The sequence below is a fragment of the Carettochelys insculpta genome, chromosome 5 (genome assembly GCF_033958435.1).
Source record: "Carettochelys insculpta isolate YL-2023 chromosome 5, ASM3395843v1, whole genome shotgun sequence".
Lineage (NCBI taxonomy): Eukaryota > Metazoa > Chordata > Testudines > Carettochelyidae > Carettochelys > Carettochelys insculpta.
Genome location: NC_134141.1, coordinates 77,951,787 through 77,977,484, shown reverse-complemented (window position 1 = coordinate 77,977,484; position 25,698 = coordinate 77,951,787). Strand labels below are relative to the sequence as shown.

The window sequence follows — 25,698 nt, the reverse complement described above, 5'->3', positions numbered from 1 at the left end:
CGTATGTAAAATTGTCAGCATTATGTGCTTTTTATCTTCTGTAATCAGTTCTAGTTTATTGAATCATTAATTATTAATAAATCATAAGCAGGGTCCTGTCTTGATCAATCGTCAAGTACCACTGAGATTTTTTTGTGTTAGGATGGTTTCAGCTGCTATCTTGTATTACGTCTTTCTTCCAAGGAGCTATAATTCTCTAATATGCATGCAACTCATTGGTAGTATTTACCTGAAACTCCTGATTTAGATGATTACTTTTAAGCACATCTGTATGTCCCATTGAATTTACATGGAAGTTCCATTCACCAAATTAAACCTTTCATATAATTATTTTTAATGGACAGGAAAGACAAATGAGAATTTTAAAAAACTGGTCTTTAATCAATCCCATTTGTCCTTTGACAAAAGGAAGCCCTGTTTTAAAGCCATGATACAAATGCTGATAAAATACTCGTGCAAAACGTACACAGATTTAACCTTATGTTGCTGACATGATTATTGCAAGTACAGAGTTACTACCACATATTATCATAATAGATATTAGAAATGCTTAACATGTCAAGGCTGCTAACACTACTATTTTGACAGGACATTGAGATATATTTATGGGTGTTTGCAGAAGTCCGTCCAACACAAGTGGCCAACCAATACTACAATGAGAACCAGAGTTGTTAGGTAACTTGACTTTCATTTAATTTCATTTGTTTGCATGTTATAAAAGTTCAGAGGTCCTATATTGAAATGACACATTGTTAGCACGTTAGTCAGTTTGGCTTCAGATGTCTGGTAATTTCACACTTGCCCCGCAAAATTTGTGTCCACATTTGCATCTGCAAAAGTGGTCCGTAGATATCCACAGTCACGTCCGCGGATATGAGTACTTGTGAATATAAAGCAGGTATCTACAAATGTGAAGAGTTCTAGATACAAAATTTGTAAATGCAGCCACATATGTAGCCACAAAAATGTAATGCAGATGTCCTCCTCTGTATCCCTCGATGCACACCAGATGTCCATAAATTTGCAGGGTTTTAGTTCAGCATTTGTAATGCATAACATTATGCGAGTCCTTTGTAATCTCTAAGAACAATGCATAATCTAAGGTTGAGGGTCTGATTCTAGATAAAGTCACTGAAGCAATGTTTTAAAATGGTGTAGACAAAACGCAAATAATCGCCTTGAGTGTTGAACTTTAATGCAAGTAAATTCAAATTGCTGTGTTGCTTTCCTTTTCATGTATTTACATAAGAAAATATCCTCAAACTGTCTCTGAAAAGAAACATGAGACAGTATGCCTTTGGAACAATATCATTCTATTGTGTTAATGTTTCTGGATGTCAAAAAGTAATTTATTACCCCTCAGTTGGCTGTGTAGCAATCTATTTAAGACTGTCCTGCTTGTGATTGTAAAATACAAAAGCTAGTTTCTTAATCAAACACTCAGACTCATTACGTTCTTGTTCTTGCTTATGTCTTACAAAGCATTTTCTAAACTGACAGGTAAGGGTTTATCAAGATGTATAAAAATCCCCTGTCTCTATGGATTAAAACAGACACAGATATAGTTTTGTGCAGATGTTTTCATTTCTCTGTGTATGTCTACACAGCAGCCTTATTCCAAAGCAAGCTAAAATGAAATAGCTTATTTCATTTCAATGCTGCTACGCACAAAAATGCATTTTGAAATACTACTTAGGCTCTATGGCTACGTCTACACTAGCCCAAAAACTTCAAAATAGCCATGCAACTGGCCATTTCGAAGTTTACTAATGAAGCATTGAAATACGTATTCAGTGCCTCATTAGAATGCCGGCAGCCACAGCACTTCGAAATTGATGCGACTCGCTGCCGCGCAGCTTGTCCAGATGGGGCTCCTTTTCGAAGGATCCAGGCAACTTCAAAATCCCCTTATTCCTAACAGCTTCATTAGTAAACTTCGAAATGGCCAGTTGCATGGCCATTTTGAAGCTTTGAGCTAGTGTAGACACGGCCTATGTGTGTAGATGCTCTATTTTGAAATAGACCCATTGGACGCACTATGGATTATTTCAAAACAGGCTTTATTCCCTGTCTACAGAGCCCCTATATTGAAATAGGTATTTCGAAATAGGCACTATTCCCTGTAGAATGAGGTTTACCTATTTCAAAATAAGCCAACTGCTTTTTCAGAGGTATTTTGAAATAGTGGTTGTGTTGTATAGACGCTAGGGTAGTTATTCTGAAATAACAGCTGTTATTTTGAAATAACTTTGCTGTGTAGACCTACCCTCTGTGCACAGACACATTATCATCTATATTGTGCTTTGAGGTAACTGATCAAGATGGCAGACTTGAGGAGAAAGCACTATAGTTTTGAATTTGAATGATGTGCACCACCATTAAAAACACATGCTGCCAGCTTTGGGCACTTGTGGATGCTCTTTTGATCAGCTGGGCAGCACCTGAATCTATCCTGGGTAGCTGCCCAAGTACTCACTTAAAGGGAACAGTGCATTCAGTGGCAATATTGATTTACTAGATTACTGTGCTGACCAATACTGAGCTGAAATACTCCGCTTTGGACTGCAAAGCCAGGCTTTCATGGTTAATGGCCATGTTGAGCTTTTGCAGGTGCTGTGTCTTTGTCATGTGCCTTCCCAAAAACAAGCATTAAGAGCTCAAAAATCCATGCACAAGGACATAGACATGGCCCAGGGCAAAAGCAGTCGTCACTGCAGGTGTATAATAGCAAGATGTTATTAATTAGTAAACATATTCATAGCATCTAAGATGACTAGTTAAACTGTTTCCAAGAGATTTCTGTTTCTGTTCCACTTTGAAGTCTAAATGAATATTCATTACACTAAATACAAAAAATTAATTATTGAATGAAACTTTTTTTTCCTTTTCAGTGGTTTTGTTTTTCTCCGATTGATTTGTCCTGCCATCCTGAACCCAAGGATGTTCAATATCATCTCAGGTGACTATGCACATCAGACTTTGAATGCATAGTATATTGGTATAGTAGTTCAGCTGGATTACCGTAATATGTAATTACCTTTGCTCACTCTATCTGCCAAATCCAGACTACTCTGCATTCTTGCTGAATTACATTTTTAATGTTTCATTTTGCTACATGGCTTTGAACACTCCAAAAATATTTTCAGTGTCTGGATTGGTCTTTTTATTATCATTCTCATTGCTAAATTTCTAGCATACAGGCATCAGCTGAAGAGTTAGCTAAAGCCCATGTTTCTAACTTAACCGCAGTCTCATTTTGAGACCCAGTGAAATATGTTACTTTGTCTTAATGAAACATTGTCCAGTCTGAACATGATTGGTCCAGTAACATTCACAAATTGCTTAAAATTTCTATTTTGCCCTCAGATAGCATTTTCATTTTGTTGTATAATTTAATGCTCTAAAACACAATGTTGCCCAGTGGTACTTCATTCCCTTCCAAATTGTGCAGAGTGACTTGACTTAACCCCTAAAAGCCAGGAAATACAGAATTTATGGCACATGCCACCCCCAGGGGCACTCTTAACTCTGCCGTCTTTGAGTGATACCTCAGTCAACCAACAGCTCACAGAGTAGAACTTTACATTCTTTGGAATAGAACAGAATCCAGGGAGAGAGCAAGGAATGTGTGCAAGATGCTTGTGCCAAATACAGGTTCTAACTCAGTGAATAGGTACTGTTCAGGTGCAGGGGCTACAGCAGATTTGTGTGAGCCACTTAGTTATAATGATAACACACTGCCTGGAAACCCTTTTGCTTTAATAGCACCCTGGTTTTGTTGAACATTCACTTTTCAGTCTCTAGCTTGACATGCTTTTTTTTGTCCCAACCTAATGTACTGAACTGTAGGTTAATAGCTGTCAGTACTTGCCTAGTGAAGGGGCAGTGAGACTGTGCACGAGCTGAGAAATAGGCGAAGTGACTGAAATCAGCTATGGGATGATTATGTACCTGGGGATTAAGTATGGCTCCAAAGAAAGCTACAAGAATTTTATTTTAAAATACTGGTATTTTAGGGGGCAATATCTCAGAAATCCCTTGTTCAGCTGACGCCAAATTTGGACGGAAAATTACTTTGAAATACAGTGTTTGTATTTTGGAACCTTTAGGTTTTAAATTAAGTGATACTCAGCCTTAATTATAGCATAGCTGGCTCTCTGCTTATTAACATCTCCTGAAACTAACATTTTCACCGGCTCCCATTTCTGACGATAGAAGGGCACAAAAAAATCTTAGCTGCTTGAAATATATCTTCAGCACATGAATTCTTGCTATTTAACTAACATGTCTATGTTTACAGATTTACAGATGAAAACTTAAGTTGGCATATAATGTCTAGCTTGTGTTCCTTTTTTCGTAAAAAGGAAACGTGCCTGGTTAGTAATTTTTAATTTAAAATACAAATTAGTGGCCAGATTTCCATGGTTATGCAGGATCACTTGTATCTGGAAATACAAAATAAGGGAAGATCTCCAGTGTTGTCATTCTCTATAGATATATTTTTGAATTGAAAAACATTCATTAGTTTGATCATGAAGCACTGTTGTGCTATAAAGAAAACTTCCAATTTCTATGCAAGTTCTTTGTTTTTTACTAAATACACAAAGGCTTAATGGCCATTTCTATCAGCCTTTTCAGAAACCACTATTTCATTTGAATATTGGAGGAGTGGATTTAAGGATGGTGAGGCTTCTCTTCTCTCTCATTAAGGGGGGAAAAAAAAGAACCCCTATCCACTGCTTTGGAAAGTGTGGTGTGAAAATGTCACCTTAAATTTTCTTTCATTAATTTAATGAAGGTTTTTTCAAATCAACTTTACCAATGGTGTGAGGTTTCCTCCTCCTCCCCACTTGCAATTTTGTTTGGTTGTAATATTGCGGTCACTCTTTGGCTATGTCTACAGGAGAAGGTTTTTCCAACAAAACCACGCTTGTGTCAGAATAACCCACAGAGTGTCTTCGTGTAAAATGTGCTTTGTTGACCAGACTGTCAACAAAACCAGGCATGTTTGCTGGCAGCGTTGTGCCTCTCTGCATTAAGAAATAACATTCTTGTTGACAGTTTCCTATTTAAAGAAAAAAAAAAAAGGCCGTGTAGGTGATCTGGAGACCCTTTTGTTGACAGATGGCTTTCAGTTCCCTTGGAGGCCCTGTTTGCTGAGCTTCTGATTGGCCCTTCTGTCGTGAAAGTGGCCGGGTGGTCTCTGTTGACAGAGTGGATTGCTCTTATGATCTACTTTTGTGTGTGAACATGAGCTGTTGACAGAGGTTTCCAACAGTAACTTCTATTGGCAGATTACTGTAGTGTAAATGTAGCCTTTGAGTATTAGATAGAAAATCAATATTTTGACATGAATAACCATAGAAGATTTTAATTGTTTCAACTGAAATCACCTATGACTTGTATTTCTCTCAGATTCTCCTTCTTCCACTGCTGCAAGAACACTGACGCTGGTCGCCAAGTCTGTGCAGAATTTAGCAAATTTGGTTGAGTTTGGAGCTAAGGTAAATTATGTATATTTAAACTATCCCTATATGACAAAGATCAAACAACTTACCAAATCAATGGTTATCCATTTAGTGAGGTTTAGTTAAATGATTAGGTTAGTTTGGTCCACATAGTGTTCAGCCTAACCCCTGATTGAAAGCTTAACCCTCATTGTAAAATGTTTTAGATGCACAAGAACTTTGTTCCTAAAAGAAGGCAAAAGCTTCCATTGAGATGATTTCAAACACAGATCAATTCCTCTCTTTCTGGAGGTGCTAAATTTTTTAAAAGAACCTTTGATTTCATAGTGAAATGCCAGAAGTGCTTACTATGAATTAGGTAGGTAGAGAGACTGCAAGGCTCCTGGGATCTTGGTATGTTCAAATCTGAAGTGGAGCATTTCCTGTAAGCCCCATATATTCATCTTTTGCTTGGTTATTTTGGTTTCTCTTCTGTGAATATTTTCTTTCTTAATTATGTTAAGGTCTATGGATCCATCATAGTTGTCCTTGATCCTGTGTGTAGCTGGGGGTGGAGAGGGCAGGAACAATCTTGTCAGTCACTGCCTACAGTGGAATGCTCTCTGCCTGCTGAATTTCCATTCACTGGAGACGATTTCCACAGCTAGGATAATTCACTCTGCTTTCGTAAATTACAGATTTATGTTGACTATAGTTTGAGGAAAAGATATGGCAGCTTCTGCTACAGAATGTGAGAAATTTTACCTAATATAAAACTTACATTTTCATACCATAAGTTCTATGACTGCTCTAGATATCAATATTTTTCCAGGGCAGACTGGATCTTTGGACTTAATTGCTAAAAGAAAGGAATTTTTCAGGTGAGAACAGAAATCTTCCCATTCTTCAATGGGCTAAAGTCTACACATCCATCACAATGGGATTTTCGCAATAATATGCCTCATGTTTGGGAAGTGGGATCACCATTTAAATGTGGACATCCAAAATAGGTTATATATTGTCCATCTCCCCCTGGACACTAAGTCCAGGAAGAGTTCTGCCAATAAATGGCATTGGCTAAAAGAATATCACTTCTGCTTTCTCCTTCCTGTCTTTGGTGTAATACTAGGAAGGAGTAGAAAATGTCAAAAACCATATGACAAGGACCTTGCCTAGTGTCATGAAAGAGGTTATTCACCATCTTGCATCCCAAGTCACCATATGAAGGAGCCAGTGTTTACTTGACCACTCTTTTCATAGCCTGCCTGTCAAATAGACAGATTTAAGAGTGAGGAGACTTGTTAACAGAGGTCCCACTTTGCTCAATCCATCTTCTGCCATCTGAGCCTTGGGTTCATCTCTCTCCTTGATGGGTAATGCACTTAGAGTTAGGAACCATTTTTCTGCCCCGGAGAGGGTACATTTATTTTAATTTCTGGAATAGGGCTGATCATGTTCTCCCTCATTTGTTTAAAACATGTTAACTATCACAATCAAAACAACGCTGTAGTACATGTAAGGAGCAGTGCTCTAAGACCTCAGTGAATCCTTGTCTTCCAGCTGATAAATGCTGTGCACTCTGTCTGGTACCTATTTCCCTGGTCTTAATAGTGACCTGCATGAGCCAACTCATTATCTCCAGTTAGCATTGGCAGGTCACTTTTGTGATTCTCTAATAGGTATGTGAGTTCAATTAAATTTGTTTCTCTAAGTTGAAGGAGAGTGGAGAGTATATAATGGCACTTGGCAGTAGATGTAATAGGGTAAGATTAGAAGGGGATATCAAATATTACTGGACAGGCTTCTCATGCACAGTGGTTCCCTGATACATGTCTTGTATTCCCACCAGATTTCAAAAAGAATTTAATTTTTGTTTCTGTGATTCTTTCCTTAATGCCCATTTTCAGCCTTCATTCTTCTGCAATGAAACCCTTTATTTATTCGCGTTCATCTTCATATTAGTTCTGGATTGACTTCTCTGGCACAGTGTGTCTATGTTTATCATGAATATAAAATACTTCAGAAATCGAATGTGTCTTTCAGGCTCTCTCTGTACAGAGTCCTGATGAGGTAAATTGTCCATGATGAGCTGAAAGTAAATTTCCTTTTTCTTTTAAGCCGCTCACGGTACAAGATCCCTCAAGACATCCTGGGAGTATTTGTCAGACCAAAGAGTAATGACTGATTTTTTGGGGTGCGAAGGGGAAGCTGTCATCCCACAGTAAAGCATTTTTTGTGGAATAATAAAAAGGGAAGTGACACTAAGCTTCCTGAGAGTACTTACTCAAATGTTTCAGAAAGAGCCCTAATGTTTTTCTTATTTTCCAAGGTATAGAATAGGGAGTTGAACCAGTTGCTTTGATTTGAAGTGGATAATTATTTGAAATGTTGTGGTGTTTCCATGAGTGGCTTTATATGGAAAAATGGGACAGAAATCATCCTGTGATTCTGTCAGAGTTGGAGTAGATTGGAAAGAGCCATATGAGCTCAGGGAGACATTTAAGAAGGGGAATAAAGCAAGAAATACAAACCTTTCTTTTTTGCCTTTGGTTTCCTCGTCTTGTTCATTCCCAAGTAGCACCAGCCACTAATGCCACTGTAGGGATAGTGTTCCCTAAAGGCAGATGAAACCCTGGAGTCAACACAGAATTAGACACACTGAGCTAAATTGTTAGTCATTTTGAAAGTTTGGGATTTCTCTAAGATTTGCAGCAGAGAGATCTCACTGAGCTACTAGGGTGGCTAAAATAATGGAGGAATCTTCGACGGGTGGGACAATCTCTTGTTAGCGGCAACTGACCGTTCTGATTCAGTTCCAGAGCTGCAAACTGCCTGAAATACCAAAACACCACTGTAATGGATCTGGCTTATTGAAGAATGATTTCATGCTGTTTTGACCTTTTTAATGCACCCTTGTTTTAACACAAAGCAGTCATTTGAAATTTAACCATTATTAACAGGACAAAAGATAGTGTCTAGGTAAAAAATTATATTCTAGTAACACTCCTTGTTGCAGTTGTATATTGACGGTATTTTCTGAAACATGTTTCAGAACTGAATAATTCCAAACATGTTAGCACAGCCAGCATACATGTAGTGGTAAACTGTATGTGAATCCATCTGGAGTGCAAAAACTGCAGTGCATATTAAAGTTATTTTAACATGGTTCAGACTCGAGTAGAACATTAACCCAACCCTTTCTGAAATCATGTTGTAGAGTCATAAGATGAGCAAACTATTTCATGCTTATTAGAACTAGGCATTTATTCTAATGAAACTTTTTAAATTGTAGGAGCCCTACATGGAGGGGGTAAATCCATTTATCAAGAGTAACAAACATCGCATGATCATGTTTTTAGACGAACTTGGGGTAAGTGTTTATAAATTTTAAAATCTGTATTAGAAGTTATATAGATGTATCCATATAAAAGTATAATGTAATAACAAATCCTAAAGGTTTTCACTTTCAGGGAGCTGTCTGCTATAAATGTAACCAAACATATTGCTCTTAGCAGTTGCTGGAGCAAGTAGGACTGTGTGGACTTAGGTGCTGAAGATTTACATTGTTTAGTTTTTGAATGCAGTTACATAACAAAAATCTCTACAGTTGTAAGTTGTGCTTTCATGATAGAGATTGCACTACTGTACTTGTATATAAGTGAATTGAATAATACTATTTTTATAGTGCAAATATTTGTAATAAAAATATAAAGTGAGCACTGTACAGTTTGTATTCTTTGTTGTAATTGAAATCAATATACTGGAAAGTGTAGAAGAAACATGCAAAATGTTTAATAAATTTCAATTGGTGTTCATTGCTTATTAGACAATTAAAACATCAATTAATAGTGGTTAATTTTTAAATAAGGATTACTTTTTTGAGTTATTCACATGAGTTAACTGCAGTTACTTGACAGCCTTACTTACACACTGTCCAGAAGATCTCAATATTCAGAGAAAATGCAGATCACTGATCTTAGCTTAATGTGCCATGCTAATATATGCAGTACAGATGTATGACTCAAAATAGAATACCACTGCAGTCATGAATTGAAGCAGGCTGATCTTTTTTCTTTCCCATATTGTAGAGGTTTGCCAAAAGCATTATCTTGCAAAACCATATTTAAAAAATACTCTGGTAGAATAGATTCATCATGAAGGTTAGCAAATCTGACTCTAAGGCTATGTCTACATTATTGTTGCTATTTCAGGATACCCAAATCCCAAAATTGTAACTCTGGGGCTTTTTGCCAAGTTTGAAATAACACGGCTATTTTGAGCCTCTGTATTATGTTGCCACTACACCTCGTCATGAGAGGGGTAGTGGAAACCTCAAAATAGGCCCTTATTTCAAACTTCGGTGTTGTTTGGATGGCATCAAGTTCTAAATAAGTTACACAATTTGCATTGTGCAAATTGTATAAATTATTTTGAGTTAGGGAGACAGTGTAGCTCTAGCTTTAAAAAAAAAAAATGAATTTTAGGTTAGTAAGGTGCTGAAAACTTGTCTTAACCTGGCTACCTAAGACAATCTGTGTTGTTCTAGATTTTCAAGATTTAAAGAGAACTAAGATTTACAGTTCATTTTAAACAATGTAACTTAATACCATACAAATGCTATAATAAGAGTAGGTGTGCATTATGTACTTTCCAGGAATCTCAGTTTTAGAGAGTTGATTCAGGAAAGCATGAAAATCTGCACTTAAGTGCTTTGCTGAATAGGGATACTTTCGTGAATCAGAGCCTAAGTAAATAACTTTGGAAAATACTTCATGTTACCAAGGGATACTGAGGTTGCTGTTTAATAAGACTTATTACAGTAAAGGGCAAGTAGCTGTTTTTTGGTTTTTTGTTTTTTTTAAATACTTGACTACTGTCTATGTCTAAATTTATTTTCAATAAATAAATTTAATTTTTTCATGTACCTTTGAATAAACTGATTTTAACATTACCTGATAAAGCTATACCTGCTTCTCTATATGCATTAACTTGCTCTTTCATTATTGTTCTTGCTATCTTTTAAATACAGAAAATTAAATATATGCATATGTGAGCTTCAAGGGAAGGCGGAGAGAGGATGAAAATATCACCCAGAAAATGTCTTCTAAGCCAGTTCAAATAGGTAGCATAGGTGGCAAACTTAGGTCATTTGTCCTTTCAACTGGAAGAGAAATTGATACATTAGTGATCAGCAACACTGAAGTTGGCTATACCAATGAAGAACAGGGGATGCAATGTAGGAGTAGACTCTAACTATGTTCACATATCTTTAAGAGCTAACTAATAACACTGGTGGAGTGGGAATGAATAATTGGTATCAGAACATGGGGCAGAAGGCTTGGCAGACAGGCTAATATGAGAAATGTTATGATGTAAGTGCTGATATTGAAAGTAATGTGTTGCACAGTATTGTTTAATAGAGAAACATGTCACAGAGCTTTCTGTATTATTTTAAGAATACTTAACATTCTAAACACACTTTTATAATTTTTGTTAAAGAATGTACCTGAACTTCCAGACACTACAGAGCACACTAGAACTGACTTGTCTCGTGATCTAGCTGCCTTACATGAGATTTGTGTGGCACATTCAGATGAGCTTCGGACACTCAGCAATGAGAGAGGCGTAATGCAGGTAAGAGTTACTCTTGCCAGACCTACCTCATCTCAGAAAGTTGATGTATTTTTGTTATTGAACACTATGCAAATTTAATACTTATTTGATGATTCTGTCCTACCTTATCAGTAAAATGTTGTGAAGATGAGATAGCTTTAAAGGTAAATACTATTTTTTGTTTGTTTGTTTTGTTAATTTCCTGTAGTAGAGCCAAAAACCCTTTCAGGTGTCTATAGGAGGCTACTAATCTGACCCCCCGCCCATTTAAAATAGTGAATGTTGTTTATCCTTTTAACCACTATTTCATTTCAGCTTCTTGGCTTGTATTAAGCTTGAAGGCAAAAGCTGTGAGCTTTTTTCTTTTTCGGTAAGAAAACTCTCTGGGCCTTCCACAGCTGATCTGCTTAAACTTCATAATATAAAGGGGCAGGAGAGTGGGTGGGAGAGCTCGTGGCTGACCACAGCCAAACTGAAGGCCTTGCTGGAAGGTCTAAGAAGGTGCTAGGGCACTACAGGTGAGGTAGCCCAGGGAAAAAGGCAGCTTGTTGCACCCCAGCATTGCTTTAACTACGTGCTTACATGACAGCCAGCCTTACTTCCTTGACCATCAGGGAGAGACTTCCTTCTGCTGTGCAGAGCAGCACTTTATATCAGAGCTGATGCAATAAACTTTCTCCCTGTTGGCTCTCAGTAAGCTTGCACATGATTGTCTGGGTTCTGCACAGGCTGCCTCCAGCCTGCTTTAACCTCTTATTCACCAAAGTGGGGTTGCCACCCCACAGTGCCAACATACATGCATTTATATCATACCCTTAATAGCTGCTAATATGGTGTGTATGTATGTATGTGGGAGGGTATTATATTATGCATATGCATACGCAAACAATTATAGTCTTAACAAAAGAAAAGACAAGGGACAAACTAGTAAGGCGAGATAGGGATAGTTTTCATTAAACCAGTATGTGAGAGAATAAGGCTATTGACAAGTGCACAGGGCTGTAAGTGGGACATCTGTTCTTGAACACTACTTGAAAGTAAAACACCTTTATGGAGAGAATCTGAAGTATTTGAGGATTGCAGATGTGCTATCGTATCTTTTTTGATGTGTTTGTATTCTTCTAAGGGAAGTTTAATTCTTTTAAGGGCAATTTTCTGCTTCCATTTCTGGTGGGGAAGAAAAAGCCTTAACAGTTCAAAACCATGGTGTGAGGTAGCGGAGTACCTTTCAGCTAATTGTTAGAGACTACTTTCTGCCATAATAACCCACAATTCTACCCTAAAAAGTGAATATGTAAAAACTGTGCCTTTTCCACTTAACTGTTCTCAGTTGTATCTCATTTTTTTTAACATAGGCAATTTAGTCTTTACTGATTTATTTATTTGTTTGTTTGTTTATCTATTACTTCTGCTAGCCCTGTGGAACCAACCCCCAAAAGAGTAAACTATATTCTATCCTTCATGTGTATTGTCAGCAGGCGTGTTTCAGTTGCTTGTCCAAATTCTTTCTTGTGGGATCACTGAAAGCTCATCTTGGTGTACAGAATCCTTTTCACAGATAACTATGGGTAGAACTCAGCTTGGCTTTTATATTCCAAATTGAGTTTGTAATTTTTTAAAATAATTTAAACATTTTAGGTTTACACTGGTGTGTTTCACTCAATACATCAAATGTTATTTTTACAGTTATTTTTACTTTTCAGATCAGAGAATTGCTTTAAAGATGGAGTCAGATCAAGGCTTTTGTTTTACTTTAAACTGTAATAGAAAGCTGTGCGCACTAATGTTTAAAAGCAAGTATCCTGAAGAAGTTTCCATAGAGAATTAGAAAGCATGTATCAAGAAAATTTGGTTTCCTGATATAGTATTTTCCTAATTATTTGTTCATAATATTATTACTGACTTTCTTTCTACAGCATGTCCTAAAGAAGCTTCTAGCTATTACAGAACTGCTTCAGCAAAAGCAAAATCAGTATTCAGTGTCTAATAACATCAGGTAGCAGCCTTCTATGTAGACTTCTGCGTGGATCCAGCGTGCCGAACATGGCAATCACACCAATATCACTTCCTTCTCGCTCTTGCCAAAAATAGCACACCCTTTTCACATTCCCAGTAATGTGTGAACTATGCAATATTGAAAACAAAGATTCTGTTGGTGAATGTTTCTACCAGCAGCTTTTTAAGCTAACTGTGCAGGATGTTTGCACTTTTTTCCACATGGAACAAATTTTCACAACCTCTGAGCCTTGGTGTTCTGATCACCTTCTACAAAGAAAATGCTGTGACTGTGTCTTGAACTTTAAAAGTCATTTTCAACACCTTGCCAAAGTTTTGCTGTTGGAAGCGAATTTGTAGTCAACTGACAAGGAACAAAACACATTGTTTTGACAGCTAAGTATAACTGGATTGAAAACATTTTTTACTGTTATTTGACTGGTTACAGTTACAACTTTGACTGTTCAACCACTTTAAATTGTATTTACAGTTTCAAGAATTTGACGTTATCGTAGGAACAATCTTTTGCTGTTCACTTTTTATACCCTACTGTTTCTCTTGCTGTAATTATGTTGAAAGAGAATATTCAGAATGGGTTTCATCAGCTTTATTTTTTTAATGTGCCACTGATTCTGTTTGAATAAATCTTCCGTTGAGGGTTGTATATTCAGATAAATCACAATGCTTTTGTAAAATGTTTACAACAGTAAATAATTTGAACTTAATAAATTTATTGATCATTGTATAAGGCATGCATGCATTCATTAAACCATTTTATAAAATATAGAGTGGTTGGTGTGTTGTGTAATATAAATCAGAAAAGATTTCTAACTGTTTGAAAATACTTAAGTGTGGTTTCAAAAATCAGTTTTTAAAAAAAATTATCTGTAGTTAGAATCTATATGAAAACTTGATAACTTTGTGGAACATTAGACATTTGTTTGAAGTTTTGAAGTTTAGCATCTACTTGCTTGCAAATCTAATCTTGAGAATGAAAACTTCAGCTGCATCTTGCATATCCTTTAGCAGGGAACCTCAAGAGAGCAGCTGTTGTATCATACTGTTATGTGATATCTGCCCACAAAAAGATTAGTGGGAGTTTCAGTGAACTAATGCAATTTGTGGTTTTCTTTATGGTTGATTGATAGATCAAGCCAGACCCTTAAATTTTTTATACTTGTTTGAAAATTCTTTATGTTGAAAATAAAGTGTGAAATATCTGCATATTATGAAACAAAAATGGAAATTTCCTGCATTTGTGTTCAAGACTGTTATGTTTTGTAACAAATAAATAGTCCTTTATGGTGCGTCTTCATAGATAATGACAGATACAGTTCATTGGAAAATGGTCGGTCATAACTAGACTTCACAACATTTATTTTTTTATAACTTTGATTGATAATTGTTTATTTTAAGCATAGATTTGTTTTTATTTATTAAAATATTCACAGGTGAGGAGGATGCCAGACAATAGTTATGTAATGACAATGAGTTTAAAAGAATTAAAGCCTTAACTATTAAAACATAAATTGTCAGTGTCACATTGCAAACTATGTAAAGTAAATATCCTTAAATCAAACTCTTACATTCTCAAGCAGCATTTTTTCCTTTTTTTAAAATTTCATTATCATTGGAGATTTTCCCTTTATTTACAGTGAAATTCAAGTTAACTGGCATTTATTGCTGTAAGTGGAATCCTTCCAAGTCTCGGTATGACATCATTATTCCAGAATGGGGAAGGGAGAAGAAGTACAAGAGAATGGGTTAAAAGAGGAAACAGATGGGTAGAGGGGTGGTAGTCATGTTGTGAATAACTGGTATAGCTACTGGTGTGATCATTCCCTCTTTCATTTCAGAGGGGTAGAGAACATCAGTGTGGTAGGAAGTTGGCAGATTAATTCAGATAACTGTAGTATCTACAGCAGAACATCTCCTCATAGAACAGGAGCAAGTTGGACAGCTTCAGAGATGAGCTCAGGAAGGTAAATAGGCAAGTGTGGCCTTAAGACAATATTCTACTGAGAAATGAGCTTAACCTGCATGTACAAGTAAGAAAGCATGAACCAGTAACTGAACAGAAAAATTTGGAGCACTTCTTGTTAAGGACATTCAGTAAGCAAGGTGTGAAGGAAAACATATGAAATAGTCATTCGTGTTAATGTGATAATGGTAAGATGAGAGCCATGTCTAAATGAATGGCAGATACCTTTAGTAGGGCAAAGTGAGAAAGCTCAAGGCTGAAAATGATTCAGAGTAGACTTGAGGAAAAGGGAAAATGAAAGAGCTAGATATATCTGTAGCTCCTTTGTCAATAAAATGTCAGGTTTTGGTAGGTGAAGTTAATGGGAAACTGATGGATAGCAGAGGGAGGAGTTAGTGAATAATGTATAAGGGAAAGAGCTGAGTAACCATCTAGATTCTTCACAAAACAAAAAGCAGTCACGTGGCACTTTACAGACTAACAAAATAATTTATTAGGTGATGAGCTTTCACAGGGCAGAGCCATTTCTTCAGATCTGGAAATACACCAGATCTGAAGAAGTGGGTCTGCCCCACAAAAGCTTATCGCCCAATTTTGTTAGTCTTTAAAGTGCTACATGACTGTTTTTTGTTTTGTGAAGATGCAGACGAACACAACTACCTCTCCTTAGTCTAGACTCTGAGAGAGTAGAAATTCATAGACATGGATTTAGTGCCTTCACGGGTTGCTAGTGGCCTGATTTGGAAGACATCTGCCATAAGAACCTACTACAACTCCGCTTGCAGTAAGATCAGTGTGCGCTGCTGTTGGGCTTAAGAAAGCCTTTTTCCTTGTACAGAGTTTTATTGCTTACATGCACCTCAGTTTGTGTTTCAGTCCAAGAATGGTCATACACAGTAAGAACAGGGGTCCATCTAGCTCAATACCCTGTCTTGACTGCCCTGTGCCAAATGCTTCAGAGGGAATGAACACAACAGGGTAGTTCATCAAATGATATATCTATCATCTAGTCACAGCATCTGGCAGTCAGAGGTTTAGGGACACCCAGAATATGAGGCTGTGTCCCTGACCACTTTAGCTGATAGTCATTGATGAAATTATCCTGCATGAATTTAATTACTTTTTAATCCAGTCATACTTTCCCCTTCACAACATCTCCCCAGTGAGATTAACCATATGTTGCTTGAACAACTTCCTTATATTTCTTTTAAACATGCTGTCTATTGGGATATCCCTGGTTATTGTGTTATGTGAAAGAGTAAATATGACTTCCTTATTCACCTTCTACACCCAACTCACGATTTTATAGACTTTGATCATATCTTCCCCCTTACTCATCTCTCTTCTAAGATGAATAGTCCCAGTCTTTTTAACCTCTTATCATACAGAAGCTATTCTCTACTCCCTGCTTTTTTTTTGTTGCCTTTCTCTGTGCTTTTTCCAGTTTTATATATATTTATATATACACATTTTTTGAAATGGGGCAACCAGAATTGCATGCAGTATTCAAGCTGATAATGTACCAGGGGTTTATATGGAGAGATTCTATTTTCCATCTCATCTATTCTTTTCATAATGGTTTCCAACATTGCCCCTCATTTCCTTCAGCTGTAGATGGAGTGTCATCCTCTCTGAAAAACAACCAAGTTAGTTATTTGTTACTGTAGCCTTTGTATCCAAGTTACTCTCCTCATAAGAGTTTCAACATTAGTTTTTTAAAAAAAAAAATTTAGTGTTAGCAATTTTGCTGCATCACTGCCATTCTGGGTTCTCCAAGCTTTAAGCAGTGCACCACATGCAGGGCAGCCAGGCGGGCCTCCAGCAGCCATGCTTCCTGCATTAAATGTCTGGGTGAAGGACAACAGACTCAGTCCTTTAACCACTGCTTCAGCCTTACAGCGAGGGCTAGAAATGACCAAGCCAACAGGCTCAAAACGTACTTATATGAAAAGTCCCTCCAACCAGTGGCCTTGAAACAGCTGTCCACTAAAGACTTGGCATGGGAGACCAAAGGTACGGACACTGAACATTTCTCTGCCTCACTTGGCACCCCTCCTGTAGCGGTGAACCCATCTCCTGGCCTCTGGCACCATCTTCACGGGCTGTGCCTGTAAAAGAATCTTACACAGCCGCCTCAGCACCATCCCTGCCAATGCCATTGAAGAGAGCGCTGTTGGAACCAAGCCACAAGCACTCAGCGCCTCTGACACTTTTGGCACTGCCAGCTTTGGCTGCCTCAACCCCAGGACACAAAAGCTCTTTGAAAATCAAGACCCTGCCCTCTGTGCCACACCCAGAACGTAAGTGGCACGGTTCCAGATCATCACACCACTTGCAGCAGTCCCAGGACATGACACCATATAACACCGGGGCCGACACATCACCCCACTCCAGTACGGCATCAAAAGCAGCACTGATGTGGCACTGGGACACCACAACACCAGAACTGCTGGCACCCGAGCACTGCACAGCATCAAAGCAGCAATGAACCAACTTGCTGCCAAAAGCATATCCAGCACCAGATGTGGCACTGCTCATCTCTCTGCACCAAGTCTCCCCAGTACTGCCCAGAGAATTCCAGAGATTAGGACTCTCGCATGCATTGGGAACTAGACCTCTAACCCTGGGAAGCGGGTGGTTCCAAATGTCAGTTTATCTTCCTCCCAACATTCCAGTCCCATGCACTCCACCTGGCAGGACGTACCACCCAACCCACACTGCGGTTTGCACACTGTGATGTAGTGGGGGATACATGTGTGTACTGAGGGGCTCACAGAGGGTGTGGGGCTCCTGCTAAGGGTAACCTTGGTGACCAGGTGACACCTTTGTAATGCAGACAAAGGAGGAGGTGGAGCCTGAGGGGTTGAATTGGAACTGGGAGTTGAAAAGGAGGAAGTCTGGGCTGGGAGAGAGAGAGACAAAGGATGGGGCAAGGCCCCGGCTCTGGGGGCGCCTCGGGGCCTCCTCTCCCCAACATAGAAAGGACTGGCTGTCTCTGCCTGCTGTACTGACCCCTCTGAACTGAGCTGTGCCCTGTTGGCTAATAAACACGCTGTTCTCCTGCTGAGTGAGAGTCACTCCTGCCTGCGGATGGTGTGCAGAACTTGGGGACCCCTGAACCCCATCACCACTACAGTGGTCATTGTGGTAGGTGCAGTCACCCTGCTTTCATGTTCCATTACCACCATCCAGAGCTTCTGGGAATCATCCCTCCATTGCCACAGCCTTCTATGTTAGCACTGAGGATTCCTTGTTGGAGGGTGGACAGGAATGCCTTTCCACCCCTCCTCCTCGTCACTATATGATGCGCTGCTTTCAGTATCACCTGCCACAGAAAAAGGACATGTAGGAGTACAGTACAGGTCCCTTTGCACACCACAACCACATTATTCCTGTATGCTGGGTCTACACCAGAGTGTTTTGTAGACAGAAGGAGGCTTTTTAAAAAAAAGAAAAACATTGCCAACAAAGTCTCAACAGAACTCCGCATTTTCCTTGACAGTATTAGTCCTCAAAAATTTGAGGCATAACAATCTCTGGACAGAGTAATGGCTACACTGCACTTTTGTCAACAGTTCTGTCAACAGAGAGGACTTCGGTTGTCTGGCAGCCCTCTTTGCAGAACTGCCATTCCGCTTTCTAGCACCAGAGGGCGGTGCAGTCTGGCAGCTCTCTGTTGGCAGAGCAAGTTGTGTGTAGATGCAATCTGTTGACAGAGTTCTGTTGAGAATACCCTGTCAACAGTAACTTCTGTTGATAGATGCTTCTAGTGTAGACATAGCCCTCGAGTGGCAATGGTAATGGACAAGGCCATCACAGACCCCCACCAATGTTGTTCGGCAAACGCCAGCTTTCATCCCCCTTACAAATAAAAGGGCTGACAAGAAATACTTTGTGGCTCAGATTTGCAGAGTTTCTCTTTAGCTACCTGCAGCCAAACGCACTAGTCATGCATGCTGTCTTAAACAAAACTAAATCTTTCTCTTCCACCCCGCAGGACAAGTCAAGCAAAAAATGGGATATTAAGTTTATATATATTGTTTATTCGTCTGGTATGCTGTTGCTGTGGGCAGCCAAATACACAGCCATGCTGGCTGATTACAACCACCTAAACTAACTCCAGGAGCTGTTCCTAGCCTTGCCAGAACAACAATGCTCATTATCTGCCAGGGGCATATCGTTACCCACCCCCCCGGCCATACAGTCCACAATGGATGTTGTGGACATGGCTGTTTGGGTTGTGGCTTCCGCTGTGGTTATAAGGTACACGTCTTGGCTTCAACCCTCAGGGGTCCCAAAGGAATTACAGTAAAAGGTGGAGGATCTCCCCTTCGATAGGCAGCACCTGTTTGATGAAAATACTGATGACGTCCTTCATTTCATGAAGGATTTTCACACCACACTTTGTGCGCTGGGCATGTATGCCTCTGGTCAAGCTGGCTCACTACTCCCCCTACCAAAGACCACGGGAGCATTTCCAGCAGCAAGAAAACTTCAAGCCCCGCCAACAACACAGGTCCCAGCAACGACGACCCAATAAACAGCACCAGCAGCAGTCCTTGGCATGTCACTCTCAACCCTACAGACAACAGTTTTGAGGGTGTGGTCGAGAGCCTGAGAGGTCGTTCTGGTCCAGCAAACACAGTCTCCGAATCACCCATTTCATAACCACGTCCTCCCCTCTTTCCATGGCTGGGCTGCTATTATCTCAGCAAGTGGGTCTTGGATCTAGTAGCCCAGGGTACTCTATTCCATTTACCTCTACCCTGCCTACCTGCCCTCCTACACTGTTCCTCGTCAGGGGCCCTTCTCATGAGCATCTTCTCGAGCAAGGGTTTCAGCACCTCCTCCATCTGGGAGCTGTCAAGCCAGTCTGCATGGAGTTTCGGGGCAGGGTGTTCTACTGTATGTTCTTCCTAACTCAGATGAAAATGGGGGATGGAAACCCATCCTCAACCTCAGAAGGCTCAACAAATACATTCTCTGTCAACAGTTCAAGATGGTGACTCTCATGGCCATTATCCCAGCTTTGGACAGAAACAACTGTCTCTCACCTCTCCATCTACAAGGCACCTACTTTCACATCACCATCTACCCAGTGCACAGGTGCTTCCTTTGGTTCATGGTGGGGCCCTACCATTATAAGTACTGGGTCCTACCATTCAGGCTTTCCATTGTGCCCAGGGTGCTTTCTACGACTCTGGCAGTCGTAGCCAGTCATCTGCATTGACATGGGGTCATAATCTTCCCTTATCTGGATGATTGTCTGATAAAAGGGACTGTCATTCACCAGGGCCCTTCAGGTGGCTCAGGTCATCATGGACCTTTTGTTGAGCCTCGGCTTCCATATAAACTGTGAGAAGTCCATGCGTCAGCCCACACAATCCCTAGAGTTCATCGGTGCTCACATAAATACCACCACTGCCAGGGCAACACTGCCCCTGCAAAGGTTCAGGCCCTGCGTGAGCTCATCCTGGTGGTGTGTCTGTCCCCCACCGCCACGGTGCATGTCTGCATCAAGCTACTGAGGCGCACAGCTACTCCCACATACATGGTCAAACTGGCCAAACTTTGCATGCGTTGTCTTCGGTCATGGCTGGCCACGTGCTATACTTCAGCCACCCCACCATGCGTTCTTGCCTCTCTCCAGTGGTGGACATGTCTGGGCAATGTTCTGACTGGGGTGCCATTCCACCATCTGCCATCATTCGTCACCGTTACTACAGGTGTCTCCCTTTTGGGCTGGGGGCACGTCTGGGCTCTCACACCATTCAGGACAAATGATCCTTCACCAAACAGGCACTCCACATCAAACCACGTGGATCTTTGGGTGGTCTGTTATGCTTGCAGGCATTTCCCAAAACACCTGGTAAACAGGTTGGTCAACATCCTTACAGACAATAACACCTGTATGTACTACACCAGCTGTCATGGCAGGGTTTGTTTTCCTTCCCTGAGTGCAGAGGCCATAAAACTGTGGACCGGGTGCTTCCCACATCATGTCACACCTACTGCCACATACCTGGCACGCTAAATGTCATAGTGAATACTCTGTCATTCATTCAGCAACCACCATGAGTAAGAAATCAATACGGCAGCCCTCAATCATGTGTTTCGACTTTGGGGCCAACCACACATAAACCTGTTTGCCACCCACGTCAACAGGACGTGTCACCAATATTGCTCCAGAGCGGGTCTAGGGAGACACTCCCTCAGGGATGCCTTCTCCATCAAGTGGGACGCACGTTTTCTCCCCCTTGCCCTGATTCACAAGCCTCTGGCCAAGGTCAGACTGAAGCGGGCCTGCCTCATCTTGAAAGCCCCAGTGTGGCTGAAACAAACCTGGTCTCCCTACCTGTAATGGATGTCAGTAGTGGCTCCTTGTCCATTTCCTCCTCACTGCAACCTTGTGTCTCAGGACTTCAGCTGTCCTCTTCACCCCATGCATTCAAGCTCTCTCTCCACACATGGCTCCTTTACAGTTCCAGAATGCCAAAATTGCATGTTCTGATGGGGTGAAGAGTTCTTGTTAACAGCAGACCAGAGTCCATGCACAAGTCCTACCTCTATAAGTGGAAGTGTTCTCTCGCTGGCTAGGCACCAACCATCCTATGCCTCCTCATACTGTGCCTATCCCTGTTGTTCTTGACTACCTGCTGCACCTGTGCAAGTCATGCTTGGCCCTCAACACTGTCTGAGTGCATGCCGCAGCATTGGCAGCTTTCCATCAGGCGGAGGATGGGATCTCCTTCCTTGCCCATCCTATCACTATTTTTTCATGGGCCTGCAAAACAACTTCCCATCAGTGCACCCTATAGTCTCTATCTGGGACCTTAACCACATCCTTAAGAGCATCATGAAATTGTCATTTGAACCCCTGGCAAAGTGTTCCTGGCTTGATCTGTCGATGAAGGTCTTATTCTTAGTCACCATCACGTCAGCCAGGAGAGTTAGGGAGCTTGCTGCCCTCATGACTGAACCTCCTTATACTGTTTACTAAGGATAGGGGCACCCTTCACCATCACCCCAAGTTTCTTCCTAATGTTCCCTCTCCATTTCACATTAACAAACCTATTCACTTACTAACATTTTTCCACACTCCAATCCTATGCATGCTGCATGGCACACCCTGGATGTCCATCAGGTGCCGGCTTTTTACACTGACCGCACAAAACCTTGGTGTAAATCCCTAAGGCTTTTTCTGTCCTTTGCAGAATGGTCCAAAGGCCTGCCCATCTCATCCCAGCAGCTGTCTAAGTGGATCTCTACCTGAATTCATGTTTGTTATGCACTTCAACTGGAACTCCTGGGTGCAATCTCTGTCCACTCCACCAGGGCTGCATCCTCCACTACCACCCTTCTCAAGAATGTGCCCCTTTTGGACATATGCAAGGCGGCCACGTGGTCTTCCAGTAACACATTTGCACAGTGCTAGGGTCTCTTGTCTTCCATTGCTTCTCCATCCAAATGAAACAAGAGATGTTAACTACTGTGATAGTTACCGAGCTCCAAACTCACCTCCAAACTGCAACTGCTGTTTTATAGTCACCCACAGTGGAACACCCATGGAGACACTACTTGAAGAAGAGGGTTCTTTGAGACATGTGTCCCCATGGGTGCTCCACTTCCCTCCCTCCTTCCTGTGCTTTGGAGCATCCTGCTCTTTGTAGAGTAGAGAAGGAAAGGAGTTCTCTGCCATGTGTGTGCGCCAGATAGCACAAGGAGGCGCTACCACACATGCATGGCATGGGAAACCACAGCTATAGAAGAATCTCCAAGCGCTGGCACAAGGATGCACCAACACTGACTGGAGCACTCAGAGACATATCGTCAAGAACCATCGTTACTGCACAAGGTGAGTAACTTCCTCTTTAGCCATCATTTTATGTTGATTGTTGGGATAATATTTTCATGTGTTTCTTGCATTTTTCAGCATTAAATTTTGTCCACCATTTTGTTACTCAGTTGTGGAATCTCTTTGTAACTCTTTGCAATCAAGTTTGGATTTAGTTAACTGGAGTGATTGTGCAAACCTTGTGTCTGCACTATTTGCTCCTTTCTCCAGATCATCAATTAATATTTTGAACAGTACTGGTTCCAGTACAGATCCTTGAGAGCCCTGTTGTTTACCCCTTACTGAGAAACATAACTAGTTTATTCCTATTCTTTGTTTCCTATTTTAACCTGTTACCAATGTACAAGAGGATCTATCCTCTGATCCCACGTCTGCCTACTTTGCTTAAGAATCTTTGGTTTGGGACTTGAAAAAAGTACAAGTATAGTGTAACCATCGGAGCACTCTTGTTTGTATGTTTATTAGTACATCCATTCCGCTCCCCCACCCCACTCCCAAGAATTCAAATAGATTGGTAAGACAATTTCAGTTTACAAAACTCACATTGACTCTTTGCCAATACATCATGTTCATCTACGTCTCTTGATTTTTCTGTTCTTTACTATAATTTCAACCAATTTGGTACTGAAGTTAGGATTGTTACTGTAATTGTGATTATTATCTCTGGCACCTTTTTTAAAAAGAAGCATCATAATAACTTATCCTTCTGTCACATGGCACAGGCAGTTTATAAGCTACAGTGAGTAGTCTTCATTTGACCTTTAAGTTGTTTCTGAACTCTTGGTTGAATACCATCTGGTCCTGGCAACTTATTACACTTTAATATGTCGTTTTTGTTCCACTGCCTCATGTATTAAAACCTCAGTCTGTGACAGTTCTTCAGATATGTCACCTAATAAAGAATGGCTCGGGGTGGCAAAGAATTAACTCAGCTTCTCCAGCTGTTCGTTTTTGTCTCTCATTGGATCTTCTTAGTGTGGTTTTTTTTTTGGCTTGCCTAATTATAACTACACTTAAGTTTTTCTATTTTCCTCTGTATGAGTTTAAAGTTTGTTTGTTTGTTTTTTTTAAAACAAAAAATCTTTATCTCTAATTCTCTTTGCTACTCTATTTAGCCCTAGTGGTAGATTTTGGTTCACTTACCTGTTTTATTACTTGGGGTACATATATATAGTTTGACCTATTCTGATGTTTTCAAGAACTTTCCATGCAATTTGAAGGCATTTCACTCTTGTGACTGTTCCTTTTAATTCCTGTTTCACTAGCTGCCTTTTTTATATAGTTCACCCTTTTTGAAACGAAGGGGGAACTCTGGTGGGTTTCCTTGGTATCTTCTCCTCCTCTACAAAGGTAATAAATTTTAATTAAGTTATGATCGCTATTACTGAGCGGTTCAGCTATAGTCACCTCTCAGACCAGATACTGTGCTCCACTTTTGAGTAAATGAGGAATTACATCTCCCGTTGGGGGTACCAGTGTTAGATAATCCAAGAAGTAGTCCTTAATTCTCCGCATCCTGTCCTGAAGTAACACATATGCCCAGTCAATGACACTAGAAGAAATCTATTTGTACTGGTTTTTCTGTCTTTGTAGCATCTACAATCAAAGAAATTCTTGATCACAGTTATGTGGCGAGTGATCTATTCCTGCTGCTGTACACTTATTGTACAAGCATTTTGGAATTTCTATCCAGAGATTCTGTACTGCTTGTCAGATATAGTCAAAATCTTATTTCCCATACAAAAGCCATTCTCCCACAGCAGCATGATCTACTGTCATACCTATATATTTTGTGTCCTACTATTAACATTAATTTTCCTTGTTCCATTAAGTTTGTGATGTCTATTATATCAATAACCAAATTTAGTTCAGATACTTGAGTTCACCCATTTTGCATTGTATACAACCTTTTATAAAGTTTGTCAATATTCAGTTGCCTTCATGTAATTGGTTTTATATTGTCCTCTCTTGCTGCATGGAGTTAAATCAAAGGAGGCTGCTGTGAGAAATCAAGAAAGCACATATGCACAGGAACAATCTGGAGAGCATCCAGGGTTCTGGGAGAAACATTGGAAAAATTATCTGGGGACTTGCCTGTGTCAATTTAGATTGGCAGGATATATTTTCCCCAGAGCTGAATCTAGGATCAGACACTTATTAAAATCTGAAGTAGTGATGTGTGGTTGATTGAATTGTTGGCAACTGAGCTGGAAGCCTGACACACTACAGAAGGTGAATATACTTTTCCTAGCTCAAAGATAGAGATAACAGAGCTGATTGATATTCAAAGTTTCTGTGAAGTGTAAGGGTTAAGTGCATGTGTGCATACACACCTTTGCTTTAACTCTTACCTGTTATGCCTTTTCAGGTGAATGAATGCTTCAAGCTATTAAAGTCATTCATGAGCTAGTGGTCACAGGAGAGAATGGTCATGTGGATGCCAAACATTTAGGATACAGGCACCCAGAGATGTTTAACAAGTTAACTTTCACTTCCCTCCTCTACCACAAAAGTATAGTGCCCTGTAGCTGTGCCAGTTTGACTTCAGACTAGTGGGTGCCCTTGCTTATCAAAGTCACTTGAACACAATCTGGTTTGGTACATGTGTGGGCTACACTATGGCTTCTCCACATATTTCAGAGCACTACAGCTTGGATTCAGCCTCCAAAGACTTCTTGTAGACTAAGCTCTTTTATTTGTACTGGTACAATTTACCACAGCGTGTACCCCATTTTACCTTGCTTCCAGGTAGAAGTAAAGAGGCTGACGGTTCTAAGTGACTTGAACAGAATGCCATAGACGTACAA

The 25,698-nt window shown here is 40.1% G+C and overlaps 1 protein-coding gene across 1 annotated transcript in view; it reads left to right on the top strand.

Moving 5' to 3' along the window:
- RASA1 (RAS p21 protein activator 1) overlaps positions 1 to 14,295 on the top strand; it is a 121,619-nt gene extending 107,324 nt beyond the window's left edge. The window contains exons 20-25 of the mRNA XM_074995363.1: positions 589 to 675; positions 2,892 to 2,959; positions 5,416 to 5,504; positions 8,740 to 8,817; positions 10,947 to 11,081; positions 12,977 to 14,295. Of these exons, the coding sequence (XP_074851464.1) occupies positions 589 to 675; positions 2,892 to 2,959; positions 5,416 to 5,504; positions 8,740 to 8,817; positions 10,947 to 11,081; positions 12,977 to 13,060 (541 nt within the window). The 3' untranslated portion in view covers positions 13,061 to 14,295. The remainder of the gene's footprint in view (positions 1 to 588; positions 676 to 2,891; positions 2,960 to 5,415; positions 5,505 to 8,739; positions 8,818 to 10,946; positions 11,082 to 12,976) is intronic.
- Positions 14,296 to 25,698: the final 11,403 nt, after the last annotated feature.